Source organism: Falco punctatus (genome assembly GCF_963210335.1).
Source record: "Falco punctatus genome assembly, chromosome: 1".
Lineage (NCBI taxonomy): Eukaryota > Metazoa > Chordata > Aves > Falconiformes > Falconidae > Falco > Falco punctatus.
In genome coordinates, this window is record NC_137580.1 from 3,508,705 (window position 1) to 3,535,341 (window position 26,637).

Genomic DNA, 26,637 nt, shown 5'->3' on the forward strand with positions numbered 1-26,637 from the left:
TATTTTCTGGTTTTCCTATTTAGAAAGAAATGAGACTTCAGATTAACTTAAAATCTGATGAAAGAGTTGTGGTAGTCCTGTTAATTTTTGTGAAAATCTGATATTGCAATTGTTTCTTTTTACCTCACCTCTTCTAGCTTTTTTTCTTTTGGACACAAAGGGTTTATCAGAGTACGTTGCCAGCTTTACACAGGGTGTAGCAAAAGCGGACTGGTACATCTATTTCTGCAGCTAGAACGTGAAGTTTTTACTTCCAGGCAGGGAATTGCATCCTGCTGAGGAATTACTGTTTGTTTTGTGGGTTTCTTCACTAGGACCCTTAAGGGGCTCTGACAGGTCTTGTCGAATAGCATTGGTCATCCTTGTCTCAGACACCAAATGATGCCAAGTAGCGGCAAGTTTATTGCATTGTCTCTAGAGAAGCTGTTGTTCACTCAGCGTTTCCTTCATAGGCTGCCTGCCTGCTTTCATTGAAGGAAACCTGAGCAAGGCTGTGTTATTAATGAATTATGACAAGCCTTCCGCCTATCAGGCGGAGAGGTTCCTGCTATCTCCTTTTAAGACAAAAACTTAATGGAAGATGCTCAGCTGGGCAAGCTCTCCGATGATACTCCTTAAGTGCTCATCCCAGGCTGATGTGAATACGCAGAGAGCCGTGAAGCTGCAAGTGGCAGCGTTTAATACTGTCTCCCTCATAATGCCTGAATAATTTTCCGGAGAGCGATCGCTGCAGCTGCTGTGAACATGGTTATTTGTTTATTTTTCACCTTGGTCCTGGCGGATTGCTGACCTTGCTAATCTGCTGCGTGTGTGGGGCCAGGGAGGGCGGGGGCGCTGGGGCCAGACACACACCACAACGTTTCACTGCTCACAGCGCCAACACTGCTGAACATGACAGGATCGGCAGCCCGAGCCTGAGACAGGCTCCCAAAGCCCAGTGGAGTTACGTGGGCTGGCTCCTGGGGCTGCTCTGTGAGGGGAGCTGAGCAATGCTGACGAAGGATGGGAAGGAAGTGATGAGGGAGCCGGCTTATGTTTTTCTTAATGGATGTTTGTGAGCAGGAAGGAGATGGCATGGGCTGTCGGGGTGAGTTATGAAGCACGTTTTGCGATCTCCCTCTGGTCGGGTGGCTCATTATGTTAAACAGTGCAGCTTTTAAAGCGCTGTAGCTCTCCTTTTATGTGCCTTGGCCTTCATTTTCTGAAATGCTTCGAGTTCATGGCGCTCAAGTCATTTTGGAAACGGGATGTAATTACAAAGGTTTCTTATGCTTACCAACAGCTTTTCTGAACCAGTGTAATTATCATTACTTGTGGATACTGTAAATTGAATATCCCCTCCCTAATTACATTAAACTCAAGGGTTGGCTGCTTAAACAGCCAAATAAGAAAAGTTCACCCTTTACTATAAATAGCAAAATTGTTCTTCTAGTTCTGCTGACCTTTAAAGCGAAGTGCTTTACACGATGTCATCAGGTGTACATTATAAAGATAGCTTGTAATTAGATCTGTAATGAGGAGCTCAGTTAGAATGGCTTTCTGGAAAACTTCATTTATTCAGCGTTTTCTAACTGCGTGACAGAATTAAAGTTTCAGGGTGCGCCAGGACTTTTAAAGGGGCCGGCCACCATTTTGCACTTCACCTGCTCTGCCGGTGATTTGTAGCTGCCCAGTGCTACTACCGGTGCTCGGAGGCAGCTGCTGTAGCTGCAGCAGCATAGCCCTGCCCTTTGAAAACAACACGGGGTCAAGGGAACAATTTATCTAGTGGTCCAAGGGTTTCTGTGATTACTTAATGTTTCGTCTCTCACTTCAGGAGACAGAAGATCACTTTATTTGTAGTGAACAGTAGAATAAATAGAGGGAAGAGGTGGTTGCCTGATTTTTTCTTTGGTTTTCTCCAGTTAACAAAAGTAACTGTAGTTATGCTGAAACGTAAGTTCTCATCTGATAGAAGGATGCAGATCTTCAGTTAGTGAGTTGATGTGCCTGCCTGGGGTTTAGTCTGCTGTCTGTCACAGCTTCACCAGTTCTGTGCATTGCTTTAAGAATGCTTCTCTGCGAAGTTTGATTGACTTCCGTTTACTTGCAATCACTGAATTTTTTAGTGCATTGCTACCAGCTAATATTTACTTTGATTTCTTCATTCTACTTCAATTAAACTCATGCCGTTTATTGCCTGTAGAAGCCTTTTGGTTAGCTGGGACTACTTATTTTCCCAGAGTGCTTCCTGCTGAGTGTCCTTCATGACCTGTCATAAAAACGTGCTTGGACAGGACAAATTGAAAAGTGTGTCTTCAAAAAAGAAAGAAACTTCAATTACAGTTCAGTGGTAGAGAATTATGGCTCTGTTGCATAACGGTATACTATAACCTTTGAGTTGAAGTAACTTCTAAGTGATTTTTAATGAAATGTAAGGCTAGAACAAAGGCAAAAAATAATTTGCGACTTGGTCTGGTTTAGAACAAGTGTTCTTTGTCCGTCTGCACTCTCCTGTAGCGGCTCTTAGCTAACAGTTTAAATTAATGAAATACCCTGTGTGGTTTTATTTCTTGTTGAAAAACACTTATGTTCATATTGGATACATTTGTGAGTTTAAAGAATAACTATTCATCACGATTTTTGTTTTTCTTCCAACATCTGCCTTTCTGTATTTATTCTACTTCATGGTAGGCAAAGCTACTGTATAGATCGTTTATAGATTGTGGTGGCAGTGTATTTCTCTTATATGCGTATGCATATGTGAAGTGAATAGACAGTATTTTATGCAGGTAAGTAAGTAGAGTATGCTATGCATAGCCAGTATTGATAGACATATTCTGTGTCTGATACTTAACAATCCAAACGAGAACCAGAACAGTCTCATGGCTCATGCAATTAGACAAAGATACGAGTATTATCAGTCCATTAGCAGACAGGCAGATCCTTTCTCGTAAAAGCAAGAAGTAGTTGTGGTAGAGATGTGTAGAGATTAGGTAGAAATCTGAAGACCTAGACTTAATTTAGTTGGTCCCTGTTAACAGAACGTCAGTGGTTAAAAACATTTGTGTGTTGTTCAAGCACTGAAGCAGTCTGATTCCAGCAGCAACTTGAGCAGGCTAGCGAATACGAAAGAAAATGAGGAAAAGAGAGTAGTGAGAAAGGCAAGACTTCAAAGATTTTTAGATTAATTCTGTTTTACTTACTCTTTTGCAGGCACTTGTGCTTACCCTTAAGGCTTAACATCTTTAGTCACTTCAAAATGGCACAGCAAAGTGATTTTTAGCTGGCTGTACGCTGCTAGTGTAAAGGCAAATCTTCAAACTTGTCTGTTCCCAGCTATTTCAAATACTAGCAAAGATTGTGCATTTAGCAGTAGCTCAGCTTTTGATGCACAGTAATGCTTTTTAATAGAGCTCATTGATTGTATGTATGTAATTTTTGAACCTCTTTTTTGAATGGTTTATCATCAACTACCTAGAAGGTTCTGTCTCCTTGAGTTTTGGATACAGTCTCGAGGAAAACTGTTATGAAACTGAGATGCAGACAATGTTAAAACTGCTGTCTTTTCCCCCCTAATTATAGGTCACTCTTCCTGCATTAAGAGTCTTCGTGTTTTGCTCCTACCTTTGTAAAAGTAAACTGTAAAATGTAAAAATACACAGTGATGAAGCATGTCCCCTGAACTCTTCCCTGCTGGAATCAGGGACATCGTGTGAACTGGATGGCATTACAAAGTGGCATAATTGTGTTCTCTGTTTTGCTTCCTCTTCAGTTCCTAACAATACCTAATATTTGGGCTGCTTTCTTTTGGCAGCTGAGCACTGAGCTGACATTTTGATGACACTATTTACTGTAACCCCAAGGTCTCACTCCTGAGTGGTAATGTTCAGCTTAGAACCCATCACTGTACATGTGAAGTTAAGGTTATACTTTCCCATGTGCATCACTCTGCATTTATCCACACTGAATTTAATTTACCATTTCACTGTCTAGTCACTCAATTTCATAAGGTCCTGTGATTCTTCACCGCTTGCCCTCACCCTTACTGCCCTGAATAAGTTTGTATCATCTGCAAACTTGGTTGCTGCAGTGCTCAGCTACCTTTCCAGGTCAATTACAGGCGTGGAAAGAGCAGCAGGTCTCAGTGCAGATCCCAGTGGTACTCCACTGGTAGGCTTCCTCCGCTGTGCAGACTTGACCGTTTACACTCATTTCTGGTTATGCCTTTTAATCAGTTACATTGCCATGCAGAGACCTCTATTTTGCCGTGGGTGCTTAGTTTCTTTAAAAGCCTTTGGTGAAGTACTTGTTTAAAAGCCTTTTGGAAATCCACATAGGCTGTGTTGACTGGATCACTGCTTTCACATGTTTGTTTGAGCTATTCGAAGAATTGGGTTAATTTTGTAAGACAGGACTTCATTTAGAAGACTGAAATTTTACTCATCTGACACATGCCCGCTTAGTCTATTTGTTATTATAGTTTCTATTAACTTGACTAGCATATAGACATCAGGCTTGCAGATTGCTGTTCCCTGGAGCTTTTCTGGAACCTGTATTAGAAGTTGGCAGCACATTAGCCACACTGGAGACCTTGAGTAGCAAGGCACTGGGGAGAAGGATGACACATCGTCATTAGTAATTCAGCTATTCTACCTTTGAATTTTCACTCTCAGTTGACTGCTGTCTGGTGCCAGCCATTTGTTACTTCATACAGAGAAAGAACTGGATTTTTTTTTTTTTGGTTATAGTCTTCTGTAATGCCTAGCACAACGGAGTCCCTTGTACCCACTAATGTAATAATAAACATACATTAAAATCAGATCAGTTGTTAAAAACTGGATTGAAAAATGCAACTCTTCCTTCTACTATTACTTGCAAGTTTTAGTAATATACTGTTGTGTTTTGTTTGATTTTGTTTATTTTCATTTCCCTTACTAGTGTTTGAAAGGGCAATGCAAACAGTTGAAGAAAGGGAAAGATTTCATTTACGGGGAAAGAGACTAAAAATCCTGAAAATGTATAGGATGGTTATTTTGGTTATATAAATCTGAGATGTTATTTGAAACCATGATACTCTAGAAAAAGTCAGATGGCAGCAGTATTTCTAATTTGACAGTTCCCTTTTAATAAAAGCATATATGGCCTCCACCATTAATTATCAATCTTAAATTACATTAGTCAGATTTTAGCTCATAGATGATAAATGTGGACCAGCTCCATGCCTGGTTTCTGAGTGAAGCTTTTTTGATGTTTCAGTTTTGGGGTATATTCCTTTGGCATTCCTCATTACACTGGTCTCGTTCAGAGCTGAGCAAAGTCATGAGTTTTGTAAAAAAAAAAAACCCAAACAAACAAAAACACCAAAAAAAACCCCCAAACAAACAAACACAAAACTGAACAAGTAGTTTGGGGTCACAATATACCATTTCTTTGGTGAAAGCTGTGTCAGAGTTGGTATTACATATTCAGATTTTAGGAATTCAGAACTGGGGTTTAGACACACTGGGCTTAAATTTTGAATATATCAGGTTTTTGAGCTCTTTTAACTCCCTGAAGTGGGGTTCCCAACCCAGAAGGCAGAAGAATGTTGCAGGTGAAATGCTTGACAGCAGGTCCTTTTGCTGCTTGACAGCAAAAAGCAATAAGGCTCCTCAGGTGTCTGCAGAAGCATAGCCACAATTTTACTGCAGAGCTCAGCTGAAGAAAGCTCCCTCCCACTCAGGGTGGAGGAAGAGCAAAAGGTTGTCTGTTCTTGTGTTTTTATCTTAAGGAAATGGTCTTTGTGGCCCTTTATGTGGTCCCACGTGATGTAAAATCTGGCAGCTCTGATCCTCCAACTTCACTTTGCTCTGTATTTCACATCCTGTCAGCCCTCAGAGGGAGAAATGACTGATTCTTTTTTTCTTCTGCCATGGGTGTTCAGGGGCATGAAGTATGATTCATCACAAACATGCCACTCAGTCTCATACTCCATCATGCTCGTATCAGAGGCATGAGAAAATAATACCGTTATAACTGGGATTACAGTATTTTTCCAGTTATGCTTAAGGACTTTGCCAATTATAGGAAGAAGCAATTTCCCTATCGGTAAGTTTTTAGTTTGTCAAGATGAAGGTAGGAAAAGTGAGGATAGAAAATCAGGGCAAAAATGACTGGGTAACGAGGTAAAATTAGTCACAAATAATACATGGAACTAACACGATGAGCATTTAACTTAAGCAGTTTGGCAGACAAAGATTAAATATACATTTACTGATAGTACTGAGCACTGCTTGTATTAGGGGTTTTGGTAGTGATTTTGTTTCTGTTCTTTCACTTTTTTCAATTACTCTGGACAGACCAGGAAACTGAAGTACTCTCATATTTCTTCAGCAACAGAAGGAAATAACAGTGTAAAAGAACTGCTAACTTCTATTCAAACCCTACTTTTTAAATAATAAATACACGCACTTCACAGAATTGCAGACCTCAGGAAGAGTTCCCCATATCCTTCCCCACCATATTCGTGATTTGTAGAGAAATGTTCTGGGTTTTGCCATCAGAAGAAGTGTCTTAGGAGCATCAGAAACAGGGCAAGGAACCAGCTGGATATCAACACTCCAGTTTGCTTGGACGTTCGCAAGGTCCAGCTGTCAGATTTGGTACTAAGGAAAGAAAAATCCCTCACTGTTCTGAATGGCCTTTTGTCTTAGGTTGTGCATTCAATGAGGATCACCTGCTAGGATTATATAGACATATTACACCCGTGTTAAATCCAGTTCATTACAGGGACCTTGAGCATTGGTCTCCTGAGGGCTGACATGTATACAATAGCAATTGGAAAACTGTAGGAGAAGAAACTGTTTAAGAGGATTTTGAAAGTTTCTTTCGCACGTAAGATATGGAAGAAGACACACAAACTACTTTTTTTTTTTTTTTTTTTTAAAAAAAAAAGAAGGAAAAAGGCAGTGTGGGAGTTTAGGTAAGGATGATAAGAGGCATTAGGTAGAAGATGATCTGGTCTTTGGGAGCTTTCTGAAGTTATGCTAGGGACAGGCATGAGCTGGGGGCTTGTGCGCACCAGCAGTTCATGTCCACATTGCCTTCTTAGCACATAGCACCTGCAGTGTAAGACTCTGTGCCTGCCTGCATGTACTTCTTCACACCTCTCTGGATTGTCTCTAAGACAACAATGTTGAACTTCAGATTCTGTATCGGGCATGGTATTTTCTGGCCACAAGTTGGCCATTTGTCCTTCCTTTTTTAATAGCAGCAAGTGTAACAATAATAATGGAGCATTGCCTGTGGAAGTGCTCTTGGAGTTGCTGCAGGCAATAAGAGATACCAAGACAGCGAAGCTTAGTGTGTTTCCAGACCTTTGGAAAGAGCAGCTACAGAATGCTATAAGAATATCTATATATATATATAATAATAGATAAACTGGGAGTGACCATAACGTTCTTTCATGGGGTGACTTTAAATCCAGATATTTTGTGTAAGGAATTTATTATGAGTGTCCTTTCAGCTCCTTTCTATACTTAAGGGATGCACAGCCTGTGTGCTAGCCCAGTGGTTAATTCAGTCAGTCACTGCCACCTTTCAGGGCCTGGCTGAAATCTTTGGATGATTGGCTACCTTTTCTCAAGCTCCCACTTTGATGCGCAGCGGGCCAGCCTAGCTTGCAGCCAGCACGCTTTCTGCTCCAGAAAGGCCTTTAGTGAGGAGGTTAACCAAGGCCAAGCTGTGTGAATTTGTTCTTCAGTCATGGTCTGCTCCCAGTGACCCCCCTTTCCTGGCAGCAAGGGAGCATCCAAGGACTCAGCTGGGCACAAACCCAGGGGTAATGCGCGTGCAGAATATTCATTGTGTGCGGGTTTAGTAAATCCAGCTTTTCTGGACAGCGTTATGCCTTCTGCTCTGGCTGTGCGCTTGCAGTCCAGCTGATTCTCTTCGGCTCAACCCCATTTGGCTGGTTCTTCCCAGCCTGCAGACGGTGCTGCTCCTGCCATGGCAGGGAGCTGAACCCCACTGTGCTAGCTTGACATGGCTTGATGGTTTTGTTGCTGTATGTACCATCATTTCATTGGCAACACTGAGAATCATTTCCAGACTAAACTGGTGTAGGCACTGCCTCCTTAAAACACAGACTGGGAGAACAACTAGCAGATTCCTCCTTTTTGCATGTTTATTTTAGGTCTTAATAGACTTAAGTATTTCAGGACTCTGTAGTAAAATAAATGCCTGAGGGAGCCTAAAATGTTCACACATAACTAGGGCTGGCAGGAGGACAAGAATTCAGTGTCATGAAAAATTTAGCAGGCTTGGCATTTGTCTTGATGAGGAACTAAACACAGTTCTTCAGAGATTTTAATGAAAAAAAGGAAGGCAGAACAAGTTGCTCTGTGATTAGCTGAGCACTTCTTAGCTGAGGCACTCACCTGGAAGGTGGGAGATCCGGACTTAATCCTCTGGCCTGACTCAAGCAAAACATTGAAGTGTCTTTTCACTAGTAAGCTGCTGTCTCTTCCTGGTTGTGTCTCTTATATTGACCAAAAGTTGGGGTAACTATCTGAGATCTCTCTCCAGTAGCAGGTGGGAATAAAGGTACTTCTGAGACTCTTCTTGTGTTGCAGAGTCTGCAGTTCCTTTTGGTGAATGTTTGGGGGATGCTCTATAAAGAAGTGCCCAACTGCATCCGCTTAGCCCATTATTAATTTTTTTGTTACGCATGTGTGTGTTTGGTTTTATCAAAAGAAACAATGGCATTACTAGTATTACCTGTGTGTTTATGTTATTCCATGTAATGTCATAACCCACTGTAAATAATTTCTAAGTATATTTTAGTTTGCCAGTGGTTTACACTAAATGGCATAATTATTTAGTGCTACATTCAACACTCCCATGTGTTCTTGTCTTGATTTTTTTTTTAGTAGATGTTCCCTTCCTTTTCTACAATAAGTTAATTAATTTGTAACAGAAGAATCATCTGAAACTTTTCAATTGCAGTGTGAGGGAAAATAAAAAGGGTGTCCATTAATGAGAAGGGTGTCCGGAAATAAAAGGGCAATGAGAGGTAAGATGGAAGAAGGTAGAGAGGTAGAGGTTTCCTTGGCTGTGAAAGGTAAGACTGGGACAGCAGGAAGCTTTGTCTCTAGGAGGTCGCAAATGCTGTGATGTAGGTGGCACTGCCTCGACTTCGTACATGTTTTGCAATTCTCAGAGGTATGTTGCCTGTCAGCTTTGCAGCATTCAATTTATAACCTTTGCAGGGGATAGGAGACATGCAAGATAAAAATACAGTATTTTGCAAAGCACAAAGGAGAGGGGAATATGCGTTTCTGCCCCCAAACTGGGATCCTGGTAGGAGATGCCTGAAGTAAAAAGATAATGTGGTGAACTCTGTCCAGCAACTTCACATCCAACTAGCATGGGAACCCCTTCTTCAAAGCCTGGATTAAAGAAAACTAGAGGGGGTTTTGGTGGTTGTTTTTTTTTAATGGATAACATCAATGAAGACTAATCTGAGCTGGGGGTGGGAGGGGAAGAGCTAGATGCATTTTAATCCAATAGATTCCATGAAAACAGACTGTAACCATAAAAATGTCAAAGAAAGCAGTTGTGTTGTATATTATTGTTTATAATGAATTGTTTTCTTCTTTTTCTGCTAATCGGGCATTTTCGTAAATGTATTTTCCTTCCAAATGGATATGCTCTTGTTCCCATGGAGCAGCTGCGCTAACATATTGAACTTGCATGTTAGGATTTTTTCTTTCAAATGGAATGATATATGAGTCATTTATGCCTAAAACATAGTAAAACTTATTATACTATCATTCATACCACATCTTCTGAAATAAACACATCCAAAAAGACACTTGCAGTGAAAGCTGGATTCCTGAGAGTTTGCATGGGTTGATGAATGTTATGGGTGGATGCATCATTTTTATTCAAAAGAAATTCGTGTATGATTCTTAATGTCACTGCGTGCTCACCTCAGCACACATAATCTTAACAGCAGTGTGACAGAGGGTTTTGTATTAAACTGCACTGATTAACATCCTCCTCTATTTCACAGGATCTGACTTTGAAGTATCCTGTGATTTGTTTTCTACTTCTGGATGTAAAAATTCTGACCAAGAATTGACTTTGCAGGCTGTAAGTGCTTCAGAAAATACATAATGAATGGTAACTGCTTCAGAAAACATGTGATGAATGATTATTTGGACTACTAGGATACCTCAGTGATAAATAACAAATACAAACAACGCAAGGAAGAGAAAGCATCTCAGACAACTGAGCAAGCAGGAGAGCTAAGACTACTCCTTTGTCTTTATCTCTTCGGGTAGATGCTGTGGTGTTTTGGGTGTAGGAGGCTAAATCAGGTACAATGTAGGAACAGCAACTGCATCAAAAAACTGCATGCGTGTTAGGCATAAACATGCCAAAATACAAAAGGAGTGAAATGCGGGTAAACCTGGTTTCAATTCTGTGTTTTTCCTTTTCTCTGCACTTAGAAATTACATTTTATATGGGCTGATCCTTTCAGAATGAATGTTTAGCTTGTAAGTGTTCCTGCATAATCTTTTCCTTACATAGTGCTGCATTATCGAGCATCATATAAAATTAGTTACTTTGTGCTGATATGAATGTGGACAAAGTCAAGCCATTAGTTGGCTTTTTCAGGGGCTGCTCTCATAATTGGTTGCATTACTTCTTTTTATAAAAGGAGCATTGTGTGAATACAAATGTAATCTTTGTCAAGAACCTGTTAAGAAGTCTTTTTCAGAGGGGAAAAAAAAGCAGTAGAATAAGAATTTTTTTCGTGTCTTTTCGTATCAGTAAGTGCTTTGGTAGATGTTTTGGCAGTAGAGATTTATGAAGGTTGATGTGAGGGAGTGGATAATCTTGGAAAGCATGTGCAATAAAGTGTATGGGGAATTTTAGTTTTACAGGGCAGGGCTTCCAGACCGGTGCCTTTAAATGCTTTCTGTGTAGTAATTGGCTTTTATCTGGCAGGTTTTACAGGTACTGAGCGGGTGCATCTTGAAAGTATAATGCTTCAACATTAATAATTTTTCAGGAACTCAGAGACTTACACATCTTCTGCTGGCGATCCTACCGTTTAGATGAAGAGCAGTTTTGGAGTTTGCAAAGCACTCAGATGAGAATTTCCTTTTATCTCTTTTCAAAGAGATGGATAACCTCTGCCTGGCAGCAGGTTTGGATGGCCCAGTTGGCATTTCCCTTGTCCTTGGAGAAAGGCCCAAGGATTCTGGAAGCAGCTTGGTAAAGAGGGTTTGTTACCCTTGGCTCCGATCTGGCATAAACAAGTATTTTCTTTATTTTGGTATTTTCCTTACATGTATTTTGGCCCGGTCTTTTAGGCCTTTTCTATTTTCATTGAGATAAAACCTCTTAGAAGTAACCAGTGTGATTTACTTTACTTTGGTTTTTTACTATTCTGAAGTGGTCAACTTGGCAAAGAAATAAAGATTGCGTTATTACTGCTGGATTTTATAGCTAGCGTTTTATGAAACTTTATTAGAACTCCCTTTTGATCATTAGCTCATAACTTTATGAAAAGCACTTTTGGACTGAAATTTTCCATGTTCATTCTGAGGCCAAAGGGATTTTTTTACCTCCATTCAGCATTTTTTTGACCTACCTAAACTAATGTGAAGGGTTTGTCTATTTTTTTAAGAAACGTTATGTCTGTGTTTTTCTAAACTTGAATTGATAACTAACCGTATTTGAAATTTATGGTTTTAAATTATACATATAGCTAGAACACAGCGCAGTCCTGCCAAGTATAAACAGATAATATGTTACAAAATTAAAAGCTATCAAATAGGGAGTTTATATAAACAGTCAAAATATATTCTATTTTGGATCGCAATATTTTCTTACAGTGGAATTGAGTGACTAAAAATGTGTAACTTTGGGGTGCTTTGCAAATACTGTATAAATTTTCTCACCAGTTAAAACATTACTGTTTATATAATCAGGCAAGCATAAGGGACTGCTTTGATGTGGGGGTTTTGTTTAAGGCTGAATTTCCAGCAACATCTAAATAATAAGTCCAGCTTTCTCTGAGTTCCTAGTACCCAACAGTTTTTATTGTTCTCAGTTTTCTAAATCATCCCTCAACAAGACTACGCTTTGTCAAAAATCTGGCCCTAAAATGCCACCTCCGGCCCATTTCAACACTGCTGCCTTAGTGGCTTTGGTAGCAAGCTAACTTTGGTGATCATGCGGTGGGTTTTCATTTAAGCTTTCCAGCTTCCTGCCTGTGGTCATCTATTTGTTTCTGAGGTAGAAACATTTTCTCCACATGGGCAAAGCTGATAAGTTCTGTTCCAACAGAGAAATAAATTACATGCTAGATGTAATGAGACATCAATGTCCAGTAAATGTCCTGTTGCTTGCGAGAGTGGTACTGCGTGAGACAACAGTCGATAATTTTCTGGTAATTCTCTAATTCCTCTGCGACCCAAAATTCCTTTGTTAAGAAGTTAGATTTAATATAGGAAAAAAAAAAAGCCCCAACAAGGAACAAAACTTGAAAGTGCAGCAGGAAGGGAAGGGCTTTTGAAAATGGAGCAATGAAGAGCTAGCAAAAATACCTACTCTGTTACCTCCAGGCATACAAACCCTATGAAGTTCAATACTTCTTTACTGGTTAGATAAGTTTGATGTTTTATTAGCAGGACTGCTTTCTCCTTTCTTGTTGCTAAATGTATGCTTTCGTAAGCATTGCACGGTTCTTTAGTTTTACAAGAAATTTTATTGGTTTACTTTATTGGGAAAAAGCAGGGTGTAGCAGCACAATGTTTATTTCATGTGGAAGGCTCTGGTGATAGCACGGCTTCACAGCATGATGGTCCTTGCAGAGCCGTGCTGGGAGGTGTGGAGTTCATGTCAGGATGTGTGCCAGTCCCTGGGGCAGCTTTCCATTAGAAGCTGGTGAAGATGGCAACAGTCATTGCATCCTTCCTCCTCCTCCTCCTCCTTTGCTATGCCACAGCCCTGATCTTTTGAAATATCTAATGGTCCCAAAAATGCAGCTAAGAGGGATATAAATAACTATCCTAAAATAACTAATTTGAATATTGAGAAATAACATTTTTATTGTGTAGGTGAGTTTTATAGAATGCTTTCCCAGCAGTTTGTTGATCTTTGTTACCTTCTATCAAAATCTCTCTTTAAATTTGCCATGTTCCCTTCTAAGAAAGCAAGTTATACTCTGTGGTCTGCAAGCACAGGCAATCCAATGTCATTGAAAGCTTCTCTGGATGCTTTGCTTCAAAGATAGGGTTTCCTTTATAGCATACTGCAAGGCAGTAGCCACAGTGGTGCAAAATTAGGCAAAACTGGCATCCCTACCATTGCTTTGACTGCTTTTCTCATGTAGGGCCTGGTAGAATTAAGAAAACCAAATTTAGTTAATTAGTATTTATTTTGATTTCTCTTTAGACTACTTACTGGGGTGGGAGAAATGAGGGTGGGAAATTACCTGAATCTGAAAACTGAATTAATTGTGAGTCGTTCTCAGATTTATTTTCTCTTTAACAAGCCTTTCCCCCACCTCCTTTCCAAAAAAACCAAAAAACAACCCAAGCCCTCTTGTGCTCTTCAAGGTGCATTTCCTGTCCTGTTCCAAAAAGACTTGCTTCTGACCACCCCACACCCCCCCCATCACCCCACTCCCCCCCCCCCCTTCCCGGTTTAGCCCACAGAGTCATACTGGAAGGAGTATGAACCAGATGTGACACAGCTCAATCCATTTCTCCTCCAATAATAAAAAAACATGGATAGGAAAAGCAAAGAAGCATTTCTTCAAAGGTACTTTTTTAGGCGATTACTTTTTATGAATTGCCATCTGAAAGAATATCAGCATCCAGAAAAATTAGTCTTTTACAAAGGTCAGAATTGAGAGTGGAAACTTGGTAAACTCTTCAGCCTCATCACTGAGTGAATATAAGACACACAGAGACTGAGCGTAGCTGTCACAGCAGTTACAGTATATGCCAGCAACTCCATTTTTTAACGCGCAGTTCCATTTCTGGAAATGGAAATAAAAAAAAAAAAAAAAAGCACTGGTGGGGTGTTTTCCTGATTTTTTTGCTTGTGTTTGTGGTGGGTTTTTTAACGTTAAAATCCTGGCAGGTTTTTGAGAAGGGCTGGGTTCTGTCTACAGCACTGTGTGATTCTTGTTTGTTTTGCATGTGAATAGGGAATAGAAAGAACCGAGTGGCTTCACATCCCCTCCACTCAAGGGACCTCTCCTGCCCTCTCCCACCCCTCCATGTAGTGGTCAGTGAAGCAGTAAGCCCAGGCAGATGTGCACAGCAGTGCAGGGCTGTGACTGAGGCAGAAGTCATTAGCTACGAATGGGTGCCTCCTGCGTTGCCTTGGTACACAGCTGTGTATCCCTGCCTGCATGTGGAGAGACTGGGCACCTCTCTAATTTGGCCAGATTCGAGCAGGCGGCAGCTTGGTGGCTGTGGTGGGAAGGGGCCAGGTCTATGGCTGAGCCACGCAGGGTCCAGATGGGGCCCCCAGGAGCTCCGCTGCCTACACAGTTGAAGCTCTGTGTGCCCTTAGAGACCTCCATGCTCCAGCTGTCATGTGCTTGCTGCAAGTGGTAGCAGCTTTGCCAAAACTGTGAGTATGCAACTTGTACAGCTGAGTCGGTGGCTGAGCTGGTGCAGTCTTGCCCAGGCTGTGCTGGATGAGGCTGTTACCACAAGGCAGAGGAGCTTGAATCCCAGCAGATGCTCTAAACGGAGAGGTGACATTTTCATGCAAGAATCCACTGTTGATTTCATCAGCTTGCTTCTGTCCAAACCCCCCACCCCAAAGAAAAAAGAATTAGGCATCTTTTTCTAAAAATACAGAGACACATCACTTAAAAGTATTTTCTGAGCGGAATAGGAATTTTCACTCTTCTGGAAATAGCTCTCTGTTCTCCTACCAACATTTTGCATGCTGGCTTTTAATTAATGTTGGGGGAAATAAAGTGGAAACTAAAGTTGAGTTGAACAAAATGGCTCCTAAAAATAAAATCTGGATGCTAGAGATGCTTGAGCTCTTAGTTCAGCTCATGAACTTTCTGCCTGGCTGAGTGGACCTTTGCTGTGCACCTAGCTTTTATGTTACGAGGTAATTACTTTTGAAAATGATAATAATAACTTTAAACAGGTAGTGAGAGAAATGCAGTTCAGTTAGGATAATCTGTCAGTTAAGGCTCATATTCTGCAATTTTGTTACAGACAAAACTGCCATTTAAAGCTAAGATGAGCACTGCCTGAACTCAGGATTTAAGAAGGAGCCGTTGTGGTCATGCAGCCTGACCCCTGTAAGAACAGGGCACTCCTTTTCATTTAGCAATCTGCTGAGCAGCAGCTGTTAAATTTCTGAAACCACCAAAATGCTTCAAAACACTAAGTGTTTGCTACAGAAATGAGTGTCAGTTGTAATGCATAACTGTTTTTCTTAAGAAATCTTTCTGTTTTTCAGAAGACAATTACAAGGTTTATATTACAGTTTGTGGTTATTATACTACACTTCCAAGAAGAAAGAAAAAGGGAAAAATAAAATAAAGAAAAACAAAACAAAAAACCAGCCCAACAAATTACATTTCAGCCAGCATTTCTCTTTCTTTCTAATGGATTACTTTTGTTTTCAAATCAATGTCTTTTGAATATAGTCTTGTAAAATTTCAGCTTTCAGTCTACAGAAGCGGTTGCAACTTTGTGAGTTTAAATAAGTGTCATGATAATACACTTGTTTTGTTTAGAAGTAATACTTTACAAGGAAATCTAGGAAAAGAACAAGGCATTTGTATTTAAGTATTGCATCTAAGATGTAGTCATAGTTCATCAGCACTCAGAGGGGTTTGAAACTTGGAAAATACACTTCCCAATTCAGGTGTAAAAGGGTCATCCGTTATGCATACAAACAAAGGAAAACAAAAACAGTTAAATGGAAAACCCACAGTAGATTGCAAGCATCGTTTTTACACATTTGAAAACATTTATTTTTTTAAAGAATTCTTGGCACGTAGTTCTTCTCACCGGAGTGTTTTTCACTATAGATGGATTTATACCGTCTTGTTGGTATATATGCATGTGTATATATTTGAAAGACTGTCTATGCATGTGTTTCCTTGGGGACATGGTCACAGTAGCTACAATGGTCGACTCTGATACAAGGAGATAAAAAGAACTGTGTCGGTTATAAATAATCGTTCTTTGTGTGCTGTGCCACACCACTTTTCAGCAGTTCTATTTGCATGTAGAGTTTTAATTAAGAGATAACTGTCACTGCAGGTTGGCTGCAGAAGGCTGCAGTATCCAGCAGAGAGATAAATGCCAATGCCAAGTCATACGAGTTGGAGAGCATACAGGGAGTCCATAATAAAAAATGAGTTTACAATTAAAAAACACTTACTGCTAACTTACTGTGTTATACACAGAGAAGAAGAGGTCCAAAATCCGGTTGCTTAGGGTTGTACATACCTGGTCTGGAGTTTGGGGGGTTTTAGAAGGTTTTTGTGATTCAATCTACATGTGCTACATTGGTATTTGAAACTTTGGGATGTGATCAGTAAGCTTGTTAGGAGGGTGTAGGTGCCCTATTTAACAAGAGTGTGTTACAGCTTTCAGCACGCTGGGAAGTCCTAGAACAGATTGCAAAGAGCCATCTCAGCTTGATTCAGAAGGGCTGTAAGTGTCCTCAGCCTGTTTGAAAGTGTTTTGGTTTCTAATTAATTTAGCCAGAAGACATGCTATTTCTGACCTTCACAAACCACTGCCTGTCTGATCCCAGTTTTAAAGGATCCCATTTTTATTAAAAAAAAAATAATAATAATAAAAAAAACCCAACAACCAGCAACCTGTCTTTTCCTGTTGTGTGGAACAAAGAAGGTACAAAATGGGTATATGTAGCTACTGTTAGTGAGTCATTATATGTATAATGTATTTTTCTACAGTATGTGGTGTGGTTTTGGGTTTATATGACATAATAGTGCCATTTAAAATAACATGAAATCTTCATTTCCATGAAGTCACCAGCAAAAATCCCATTAATTTAAGTAAAGGAAGGAGATATCTACCTTGCAATTTGTAATTTAATAGCATTTTCTTACTGACATTGAAGTCAGTAAGTACTTTTTACTTCAAAATAAGACTCTCCTCTTCTGTCTTTGAGATGCAGATAGAGGATTTTTTTTCCTTCAGTCTCAGTGACAAGGGCTGCCAAGACTGTGAAAGGAAAACTGCACTGTTCTGCCATAGCTAAGCAGCCTAAACAGAGCTGTCTGCTCTTGTATTGCCTTAAGCAGCCATCAGAAGTTCTGTGTAAGAGTTAGGTATAGGATTTATGCATTCTGATTGAGATGAAAATAATGGCCCTTCAAATTTTTATAGTGAAATTACTTTTGCAAAGTACGTAACTTTCAATACATCTTATGCAAAGTGAATTGATAATGCCAGGTTTTGAAAATTAATCTAGATATGTGAACATAAGTTGTGTGTTAAAGAAATTCTTGAAGCAGCAAAGACTCTCTTGAAGTAAAGCATGATCTTAAGAATCTGTAGATTTACAGTTACGAAAGAAAGTAAACAAGGTTTTTCCTTTTTTGTTGATATCATATGGCCATCAAAATGTTGCTGTTTAAAGAGTTTGGATCTGTTGGGAAGTTTTGATAAGTACATGTATTTTAAGGCTCTGCAGAGGCTTTCTGGGTCATCTATTCCAGCCTGCCCACCTTGCAACAGCAGGAGATCATTACTATTGCTTCTCTTCCATCCTACTTTTCTCCTAAATGCCGTGTTCCAAAAGTGCCCAATACTATTTTCTCTAAAGTGCATGTAGTGAAGATGCAGTGTGTAATTCATTTACGCACCCGTTGGTGTTGAAGCAAAGTGCTTCTTCAGCATGTGAAGACAGATAAAAGATGAAAGCTGAGCAGTTGTTGGATTCGTTCTTCATAATACAATATAAATAAGCTTAAGTGCTGCTAATAGCCTTTTTTAATTTTTTTTTTAATTATTATTTTTTTAAAGGGAATGGGTGTAGACAACCTGTACATGACTCTAAGCTGCGGGCTGTGGCTAGGTGGAAGTGTCCCTGAGGCTTTGGGGTTGAAGGCACAGCTCTGCCCTGCACTACCCCCAGCCCTTCCCACACTCTGCGGTAGCTCCCCTCCCTTCCCTGTGCTCATACCCATGGTGTTAGACAGCAGCAACTGCCAGAGGCTCAGCCTTAGACTTACTTAAGCCTTAAGATACTGAAGATAGAAAATCCCATGCATTCCTGTGCCTCCCATTACTACCAGTCCACTGATGGCAGTCTTTCCCTTTGTTTCTTTGCTATCTTTTTATGGGTTGTACTTACCATACTTGTCCCTTTCAGCTTTTCCATATGTGACATCAGCTCTGCTTCTAACTTTTATTTTTTAGTTTAGGTAGAGTCAATCTTTGTGTAGAACAGTACAAAATTATTTTTTTACATAATTATCTTGTACATATGTATTTAATGTATCCATTATTAGCTCAGGTGTATTTCTTTGTCAGTGTTCCTCTTACAAGCAGTTCTTTGGGTTTTACTTTCTTTGGGGACTTGTATTATTTCCTTAGCAAATTTATTCACATCTTCACATACTGCTCTATTAAGTCTGTTCCTGCTGTAGTTTGCCTATATTTGCTGCAAATCTTTTTTGGTTTGTGTGAGATATTTTTTTTTTTTCATAAATACAGAAAGATAATTGAAAGTCATGTATTTTTGGTTATAAACATGCCAACGGATTAAAGTGTGTTTATACTTACAACTAACCTAAAAGATGAGATTTCAGTACTCTTAAGCCCAGTATACTTTCTCATTAAAAATAGCTTGCCATCTTATGTCAAAGTCACATAGTTAAAACATGAAAATTTCCTTTTTTTAAAGTATGGGCAAGAAAGTCAAAGCAGAACAGAAATTTCTGCTAGCCTGTATATGAAAAGAAGCAGAACAGGGAGGGCGGAAAATCAATATTTGTATTTCTGTGGTTTTCCTTAGAATGAAGTATTCTTTGCATCGTTTTGTGCCTCCAAGCTGTGTGGAAAAAGTGTTATAATCAATATAATTGGCTTTTGTCATATTTAATGATTTTTGTGATTTATAAATGTGTTTAAGACTTCAATAAGAGATATTACCACATATTTTAAAATGCCTTTCATTCCATGTAAAAAAGAATTGGAGAGGAATATGTACATCATTTACACTTCTTCTTTCTAGTGTGGTGTTTGGTTTTCTTTTTTTCTTAACATGTAGCTTATTCTATAAATGGCAATATAGCGATCTATCTACCTTTTCACTTGGAATCAAAGAGGAGCTCAGTGCAGAAATCTGCCAGTGCTGAATGAATTTGTACAGAAATACTGCTGGTTGGCCTAGGGTTCTTACAATGAAATGGCTCATATTATAACCAGCTCCCTTTTCTCTGCAGACTGTGTAATTTAGTGACAAGAAAGCACCAAAAGGAGGGTTAAGGAGAGTTTCCATCCTTTATTGGATGCAGGGGGAAACAGTGACAAAGGCTGAGGTACTTAATGCCTTCTTCACCTCAGCCTTTAGCAGTAAGACCAGTTGTTCTCTGAGCACCCAGCCCCCTGAACTGGAAGACAGGGACAGGGAGCAGAACGAAGCCCCCATAATCCAAGGGAAAGTGGTGAGCGACCTGCTACACCACTTACACATGCACAGGTCTATGGAGCTTGATTGGGATCCATCCAAGGGTACTGAGGGAGCTGGTGGAAGTGCTCACCCAGCCATTTTGAACCATTTGTCAGCAGTCCTGGCCAGCTGGGAAGGTCCTGGTTGGCTGGAGGTTGGCAAATGTGACGCACATCTACAAAGAGGATCTGGGGAACTACAGACCTGTCAGCCTGATCTTCATGCTGGTGGGGAAGTTTATGGAGGGACATCACATGGCGTGTACAGTGCAACTACATGATCAGGCGCAATCAGCAGGCATTTATGAAAGGTTTGACCAACCTGATCTCATTCCATAACAAAGTGACCCACTTAGTGGATGAGCAAAAGGCTGCGGATGTTGCCTACCGAGGCTCCAGGAAAGCCTTTGACACTGTTTCCCACAGCGTTCTCCTGGAGAAACTGGCTGCTCAGGGCTTGGACGGGTGAACTCTACGCTGGGTAAAAAGCTGGCTGGACGGCCGGGCCCAGTGACTGGTAGTAACTGGAGTTAGATGCAGCTGGTGGCCGGTCACAAGTGGTGTCCCCAGGGCTCCGTATTGGGCCCACTCCTGTTTAAGATCTTTATCGATGATCTGGATGAGGGGATGGAGTGCACCCTCAGTAAGGTCGCAGCCAACACCAAGCTGGGGGGGAGTGTTGATCTCTTGAGGATATAAAAGCTCTGCAGAGGGGTCTGGACAGGCTGGACTGATGGGCCGAGGCCACTTGTATGAGGTTGAACACGGGTCAGTGCCGGGTCCTGCCCGTGGGTGACACCAGCCCCCCGCAGCGCTACAGGCTGGGGGAGAGCGGCTGGGAAGGGCCTGGGGGAAAGGGCCTGGGGGGCTGGTCAGCAGCCGGCTGGGCATGCGCCAGCTGTGTGCCCGGGTGGCCAAGGCGGCCAACAGCATCCTGGCTGGTGTCAGAAATACTGATGTGGCCAGCAGGACTAGGAAAGTGATCGTCCCCCTGGACTCGGTACTGGCGAGGCCCCATGCTCAATCCTGTGTTTGGTTTTGGGCCCCTCCCTACCAGAAGGACATTGAGGTGCTGGAGCAAGTCCAAAGACGGACACCGAAGCTGGTGAGGGGTCTAGAGGACAAGTGGTATGAGGAGCGTCTGAGGGAATTGGGGTTGTTGAGCCTGGAGAGAAGGGGCTCAGGGGAGACCTCATCACTCCCTGCAGCAAGGAGGTTGTAGCGAGGTGGGTGCTGGTCTCTTCTCCCAAGTGAGAAGCGATAGGACAAGAGGCAATGGCCTCAGGCTGTGCAGGGGAGGTTTAGCTTGGCTATTAGGGAGGAAATTCTTCACCGAAAGGGTTGTCTAGCATTGGAACAGGCTGCCCGGGGAAGTGGTGGAGTCACCGTCCCTGGAGGTATTTAAAAGGTGTGTAGATGTGGTGGTTAGGGACATGGTTTAGTGGTGGACATGGTAGTGTTAGGTTAGTGGTTGGACTTGATCTTAAATATCTTTTCCAACCTAAATGATTCTGTAGTTCTAAGACCTGCTTGCCAGTGTTACACTGGTTTATAAAAATCAAATCACCAAAATTGTGTAACTTGCTGGTGGTGTTAAAGCCCTTATCACCCGATTTCTGCAGTGGCAGAGATCTATACCCACTGAGTGTAGCAGTGGGAGCTTTGCTAGTAGTCCCCTGCTTCCACCCCACACCTGACACACAGTGTTTTCTGAACTGAGAAACCCAGTAAGCCCGAGCACCTAAAGTGATGCTCGTTCTGGATGGCAACTCATCAGTCCAGTGCAGTGTGAACTAGCCAGTAGCACTGAGTCAATTAATAAATTTGGATAAATGAGGTAACTCACAAAATAATTAAGGCACCTTCAACATGACACATTCTCAGGCAACTGGATATTTTGTATGATTACAGTTTATGTAACCAAGGCTCTGTTGTGTTCGAAAGTTAACGAGTGTTAATGAGCTAATTTGTGTTTGAAAAACGGTTAACTGTTATTGCAGTTATTCAAAAAAATTAAATGTAATAGCTATCTACATCAGTTTGAATATATCATAAATAGTGCATTAAATACTCCATCAGGAAATAACTACAAATCCAGATTACTGAAATAAGCAATGTAAAAAATCAAGGTGTAGCAAGAAAATCTGGTGTCACTTTATCTTGAACTTTAAAACATGCCCAATCTTTACTTCCAGATTCCCAAGTAGAGCCCTGTAAAACGTTGTTCCCCCGTCCTTGTTATTTCCATGGCTGTAAACCGTCAGTTTCACACAGGAGTTACTTGAGTAATAGCAAGTGCTCGCTTTGCTTCCAGAACCAAACCTGAATCTTAAATTGGTAATGATACATATTGTGCTGTTCAATACAAGAAGAGGTAAATGACATGGAAGAATTAAGCAAATGGTTTGTTGTGAGGCTGTCACAAGTTTCTTTCCAGGGAAAACGACTGGTTAGGGTTTAGCAACATGTTCTCGAGATCTTTTAAGATACAATGTGGTGGGATAAATGGCTAAACTGAATATGACAGAAAAAAAATCAAAAATTAAGGTGATTCTGGCAGTGTACAAGGGAGATCAAGGGAAGGTAGTTCAAGCTTTTTGTGCCAATATGATTTGTTGTGTTAATCTTAAATATAATGCTGAAGGGTGCTGCACCTCTCCAGCATAACTATACTATTGAGTACCATAAAAACAAGTCATTACATGATGGAAAAACCCCACTCTCTTCCTTTAATATAAATATAGATTCATAGTTATGAATGGTATCCGTGCAGGTTAATCTAATTCTTTTAACATAAAGTATGTAGTAAAGCTACTTTATTTTCTGGTACAATTCCCTACCTGTAGGCAACATAATACTATATTCAGAAGTAGTCCAGCAGTCTTACCCTCACGGGGTGAGATCGGTGCTGACTAAATACCATAAAGAACGAATGTATTCACAGGGTAAATTAGGTGACGCTTTCTCTGCTGTTTACCACGTTTAATCGTCGTTCCATTGGAGGACTAAATGCATTGTTATGATATCCTAAAGCTTTGTTTAAATCTGTCTTCCTCCGTGATGCCTTTACGATACTTTCAAGATGTAGAAATGGGATGTAGTCATTGCATATGCATGTTTTAAAACAACTTGTGCAAATAGACTCAAGTTTTACAGGTGAAACATTTTAATAGACTTTAAATAGTGTATGTGTCTGAGAAATGCTGGTAAAAACTGAAATTCCTGTCATAGTAACTCATGGTAGAAATTCAGGGCTGAGTTTCCCTGTATGTGTGAGCTTGGAAAGCTGTTCCTTTTTCTTTGTTGGTCTGTATTTTTTTTTTCCATAACTAGATTTTGGACTGGAGTATCCCACTGAAAGAAGCAGCCCTGTATTTGGCCATATATTTCAGTACTTCTATACTGCGGAAAGGCTTGAATAATAGAAAATCATGTGTTTTCTGAATGGTTGTACAAAAAATACTTTGTTAATTTTGGCACCTGTTCCTCTGTCATTCTGTGTTGCAGAGACATTGGAATTCTAGGTAGTTGATAGACACTATCCGTTGAAATAACAAGTTGTGGCATTGCGTTAGGTTTTCTAAACCAGTTTATTACAGATAATTGTCATATCTTCTTTGTCCATCTCTTTTTATTGTTTGAAATAGACTATTCGCCTTTCAGTGATGCAAAAAATGATTTGTTGTTCATGTGATATCTTGACCCATATTTTAAATTATTTTTTATTTTTTTTCATAGGTCCTCCCATGCCATCCTCCTCATCTAGTCCATCAGTTACTGAACATTTACACTCCCCTCCTCCATCACCCAATCTCCATGACAACCAGAGGTGGTTATTAAGTAATAACGCCAGCCAGCCAGTTCAGGACTCTGATACAGATGAGGACTATACTGCCAGCTCATATCTAGTACAGACCGGTACTATTTCAGTGTCTGTCCCAGGTCATGGTAAGAAGAGGACACTTTGTCTATAGTTTGAATACCCTTTTATTTTCCATCCTTTTACAAAGTCGACTAATAAAAATTAAAGATATCAACATTACTTTGTATTTTAAACTGGTTTTCCTTTAAATGTAGCAAATTATGTTTCTACTTTACTGTAGGATATGCAAGAGTAGAAACTAACTTCTAGTATATAGAAGCTCATTGAAGTTATTTTAATATGCCATACTTATATGAAACAATAGCCATTGATGATTTATTATGTAATTTGTAGCAAATGACTAGCCTTTAGTTCTGCTTTTTAAAGGATAGGCTGAAGTTGATTAAACTGTCGTGATGTTTAGCTTCAGAATAATGTGAAAGTTATCTGCCTCATCAAGTTCAGCAGGTTCCATCTGTTCCTTTAATTTTGCTGGGTCAGGAGAATGAGATTTCTATGTTACTGGATAGGGCAGTCTAGATTGGAGAAGGAGATCTAGAGGAAGAGAGCTGTGTGGTGAGAGGAGGCAACAATGGCTCCTGAGATATATGTTCCCATGTTTCTCATACTCCCAATCAGTATGAGTAACCAACAGGAGTGACATGTATTTGAAACACCAATGCCCACTTAGACATCATGCCCTAAGAAACCACATTTTAACTTTTTTTATTATTATTATTTACACGAAAAACAGTAGCCACGGTGTTCCATTTTTGTTGTATGCTTGAACAGATTTTCTTGCAGTAGGCAGACTGGAAGAATAACGTTAATTTGCAGCCCTTCCCCAGTAGATCAACAAAGCTTGGAGCAAACCTCTTCATTTTCTAATAACCGGTTTTGCCTTTTGATTGTAAAGAACTCTCCTACAGATGAACCACTAGAGGGGGTTTGGGGAAGTATTTTCCTGCATATCAGTTGGTTCAACAGAATTATTTTGCAGAGTGAAAACACTAGCTTGAGCTTCTCTTCCTAGCTTTGAGTGCAGCTTTGGTCTTGTGTCTAAAAGGCCAATCTGCTAAAAGCAGTTGCGTGTGTGAATTTGACAGCTTTTGGGGGGGGGGGGGGTTGCCATGTTAGGGGCTTGGATTAAGATCTTTAAAACTGACAATGATAACTTTATTTTTGCATGTTCAGCTTGCTCCATATTTAATCTGTGAAGAACTCAAAAAAATTAGTAATACATTGTCATAATCAGAGTATGTTATCAAGTTGGCTTCTTTCCTTTAGGATTATGAAATCTGTTAGAAAACATCTGCATTATCTAAATGGTAGCCTGGTGTAGTTCAATAAGTCAATACATTTAGATTACTGTATCTTCCTCTACGAACAAAAAATGCAAAAGTGAGAGAAAGCTGTTAAAATTTTTGAATGGTTGGGATGAACTCCTTATACCTTCTAGCCTCCTAGGAAGCTAGCATGTGTTCATCATTCCTCTAGGTTTTAGCATGTTGCTGCTTCTGACATTTTGAACAGTTGCTTGCCAGTCTGAGTTTGCCAGTATCGAGAACTGTTCCTTAACCCCTTTCACCACAGACTAGCCAAAATAATTTCAGCAGGTCCCATGGCAAGTCAAGTGTTGGCCTTTTAGCAGGACAAAATGGGGGGGGGGGGGGGGCGTTGATAACAAGCAAGGCAGGAGTTAACACCATGGTGTATGTTGAGAGAGCTGTTCTTGGTAAGACTTGCCAAGCAGAAGGAAAACCCAGCATACTCTGTAAGTACATGTTCATTGTCCCCTCCCCTCTCCTGCTGTGTCCCCCTGTCACCTCTGTCTGCAGGTGTCTGAGATTGGCCCCTTCAGTGTATACGTGCAGTAGAAGTGCTTGCAGTTTCTGCTTCCCACTGTCTAAATCAATGATCTATATATACACTCTTAATCATTAGTCTTGCTGACAGTCATGTAATGCAGCTAATGATGTTTCACTCTCTCCACAAGATGGGACTTGTTTTTAGAAGTGCTTCAACTTGCTAACCACTGGTACTGTATTTGTGATTGCCATAATTTAAGTAAGGTTTGTTTGCTTTTCTGCTGGGTAAGGAGAAGACCATAGGTGTTCTGGTAGCAGGTTTTCATTCCTGCAGTCAGCTGCAGGATCAGGGTTTGTATTACTTGAAGAAAGGATGCTTTCTTCCAGCATGTGTATGAATATTATTTGGAATATCTAATTTATTTGCTTATGGTTGGTTTCTCATACTGAGAAACATCTGATACTGTTGGCCTGTTGATGGGGAAAAAATAATGTTCTTTGTAAAACAGGCAGGATTTAATAATTAAGCTAATACTTTCTAAGTTAGCTACAGCTTTCTTCTGCTCAGTGGCTTGCATTGTTGTATAACTTTTTACCAGTATATGAATCTCCCCAAATTTACCCTAGAAAGTAAATATCATTTAATTGTGGCCTTTGGTACAGCCTTATTTTGAGTATTGTGTTATCTTTAGGTAAAATGGTAAGTAATACGGCATGTGTAGCACTTCCACAGAAGGAAAGTGGGGGGCGGGAGAGTTTCCATAGTTGTCTTTTACATCTGAATGAATTAAGCTTTCCTTGCTATCTAATGTTAACGGATACAAAATACCTCCAGTGCCATATTCTGGGTGGTTTTGTCCAATGTTTATATTGGCAGGGGGTGAAGGATCACTTCTGAAGCATTTAAGATAAAAAAAGGTACTGACCAAAAACAATTATATAATTGAACTGTTTTCAGTTACATTGACTTTATGTGAATAGCATGTTAAATTACCCTCTCTTTAGTCTATGCAAACATCTGTTTGTTTTCCTTTAGTCTGAGTTCATTTGATCAATGTAGTTTATTTGATCAGCTCCCTCCAAATTTAAAGGATCTGATTATGTGTTTAGAATCATATTAATCTAAGTCTTTGGGTTTGATTAGTTTGTTTTGTTAACCAATGGGAATTAGCTTTCATTTGAGGAATTAGCTAAAAGAGAAATGAAAATTACTAAAATCAGTTATCAAATGCTTACCACATGAGAAGAAAAGGTTTTCATGGAGGTATTGCTAGTAGCTTTAAAAATT

General features: G+C 40.2%; 1 protein-coding gene across 18 annotated transcripts in view; it reads left to right on the forward strand.

The window, feature by feature from the left end:
* The window catches only part of TENM3 (teneurin transmembrane protein 3), a 437,496-nt gene that overhangs the window by 239,496 nt on the left and 171,363 nt on the right, over positions 1-26,637 (forward strand). For 9 of the 18 annotated variants that reach the window (XM_080379140.1, XM_080379147.1, XM_080379148.1 and 6 more), the window contains one exon: positions 23,418-23,627. The exons of 7 other annotated variants lie outside the window; for them this stretch is intronic. In XM_080379140.1, the coding sequence (XP_080235266.1) occupies positions 23,418-23,627 (210 nt within the window). Of the gene's footprint in view, positions 1,088-23,417; positions 23,628-26,637 lie in introns of all 18 variants that reach the window. 2 more of the 18 variants (XM_080379156.1, XM_080379143.1) reach the window with 2 other exon arrangements.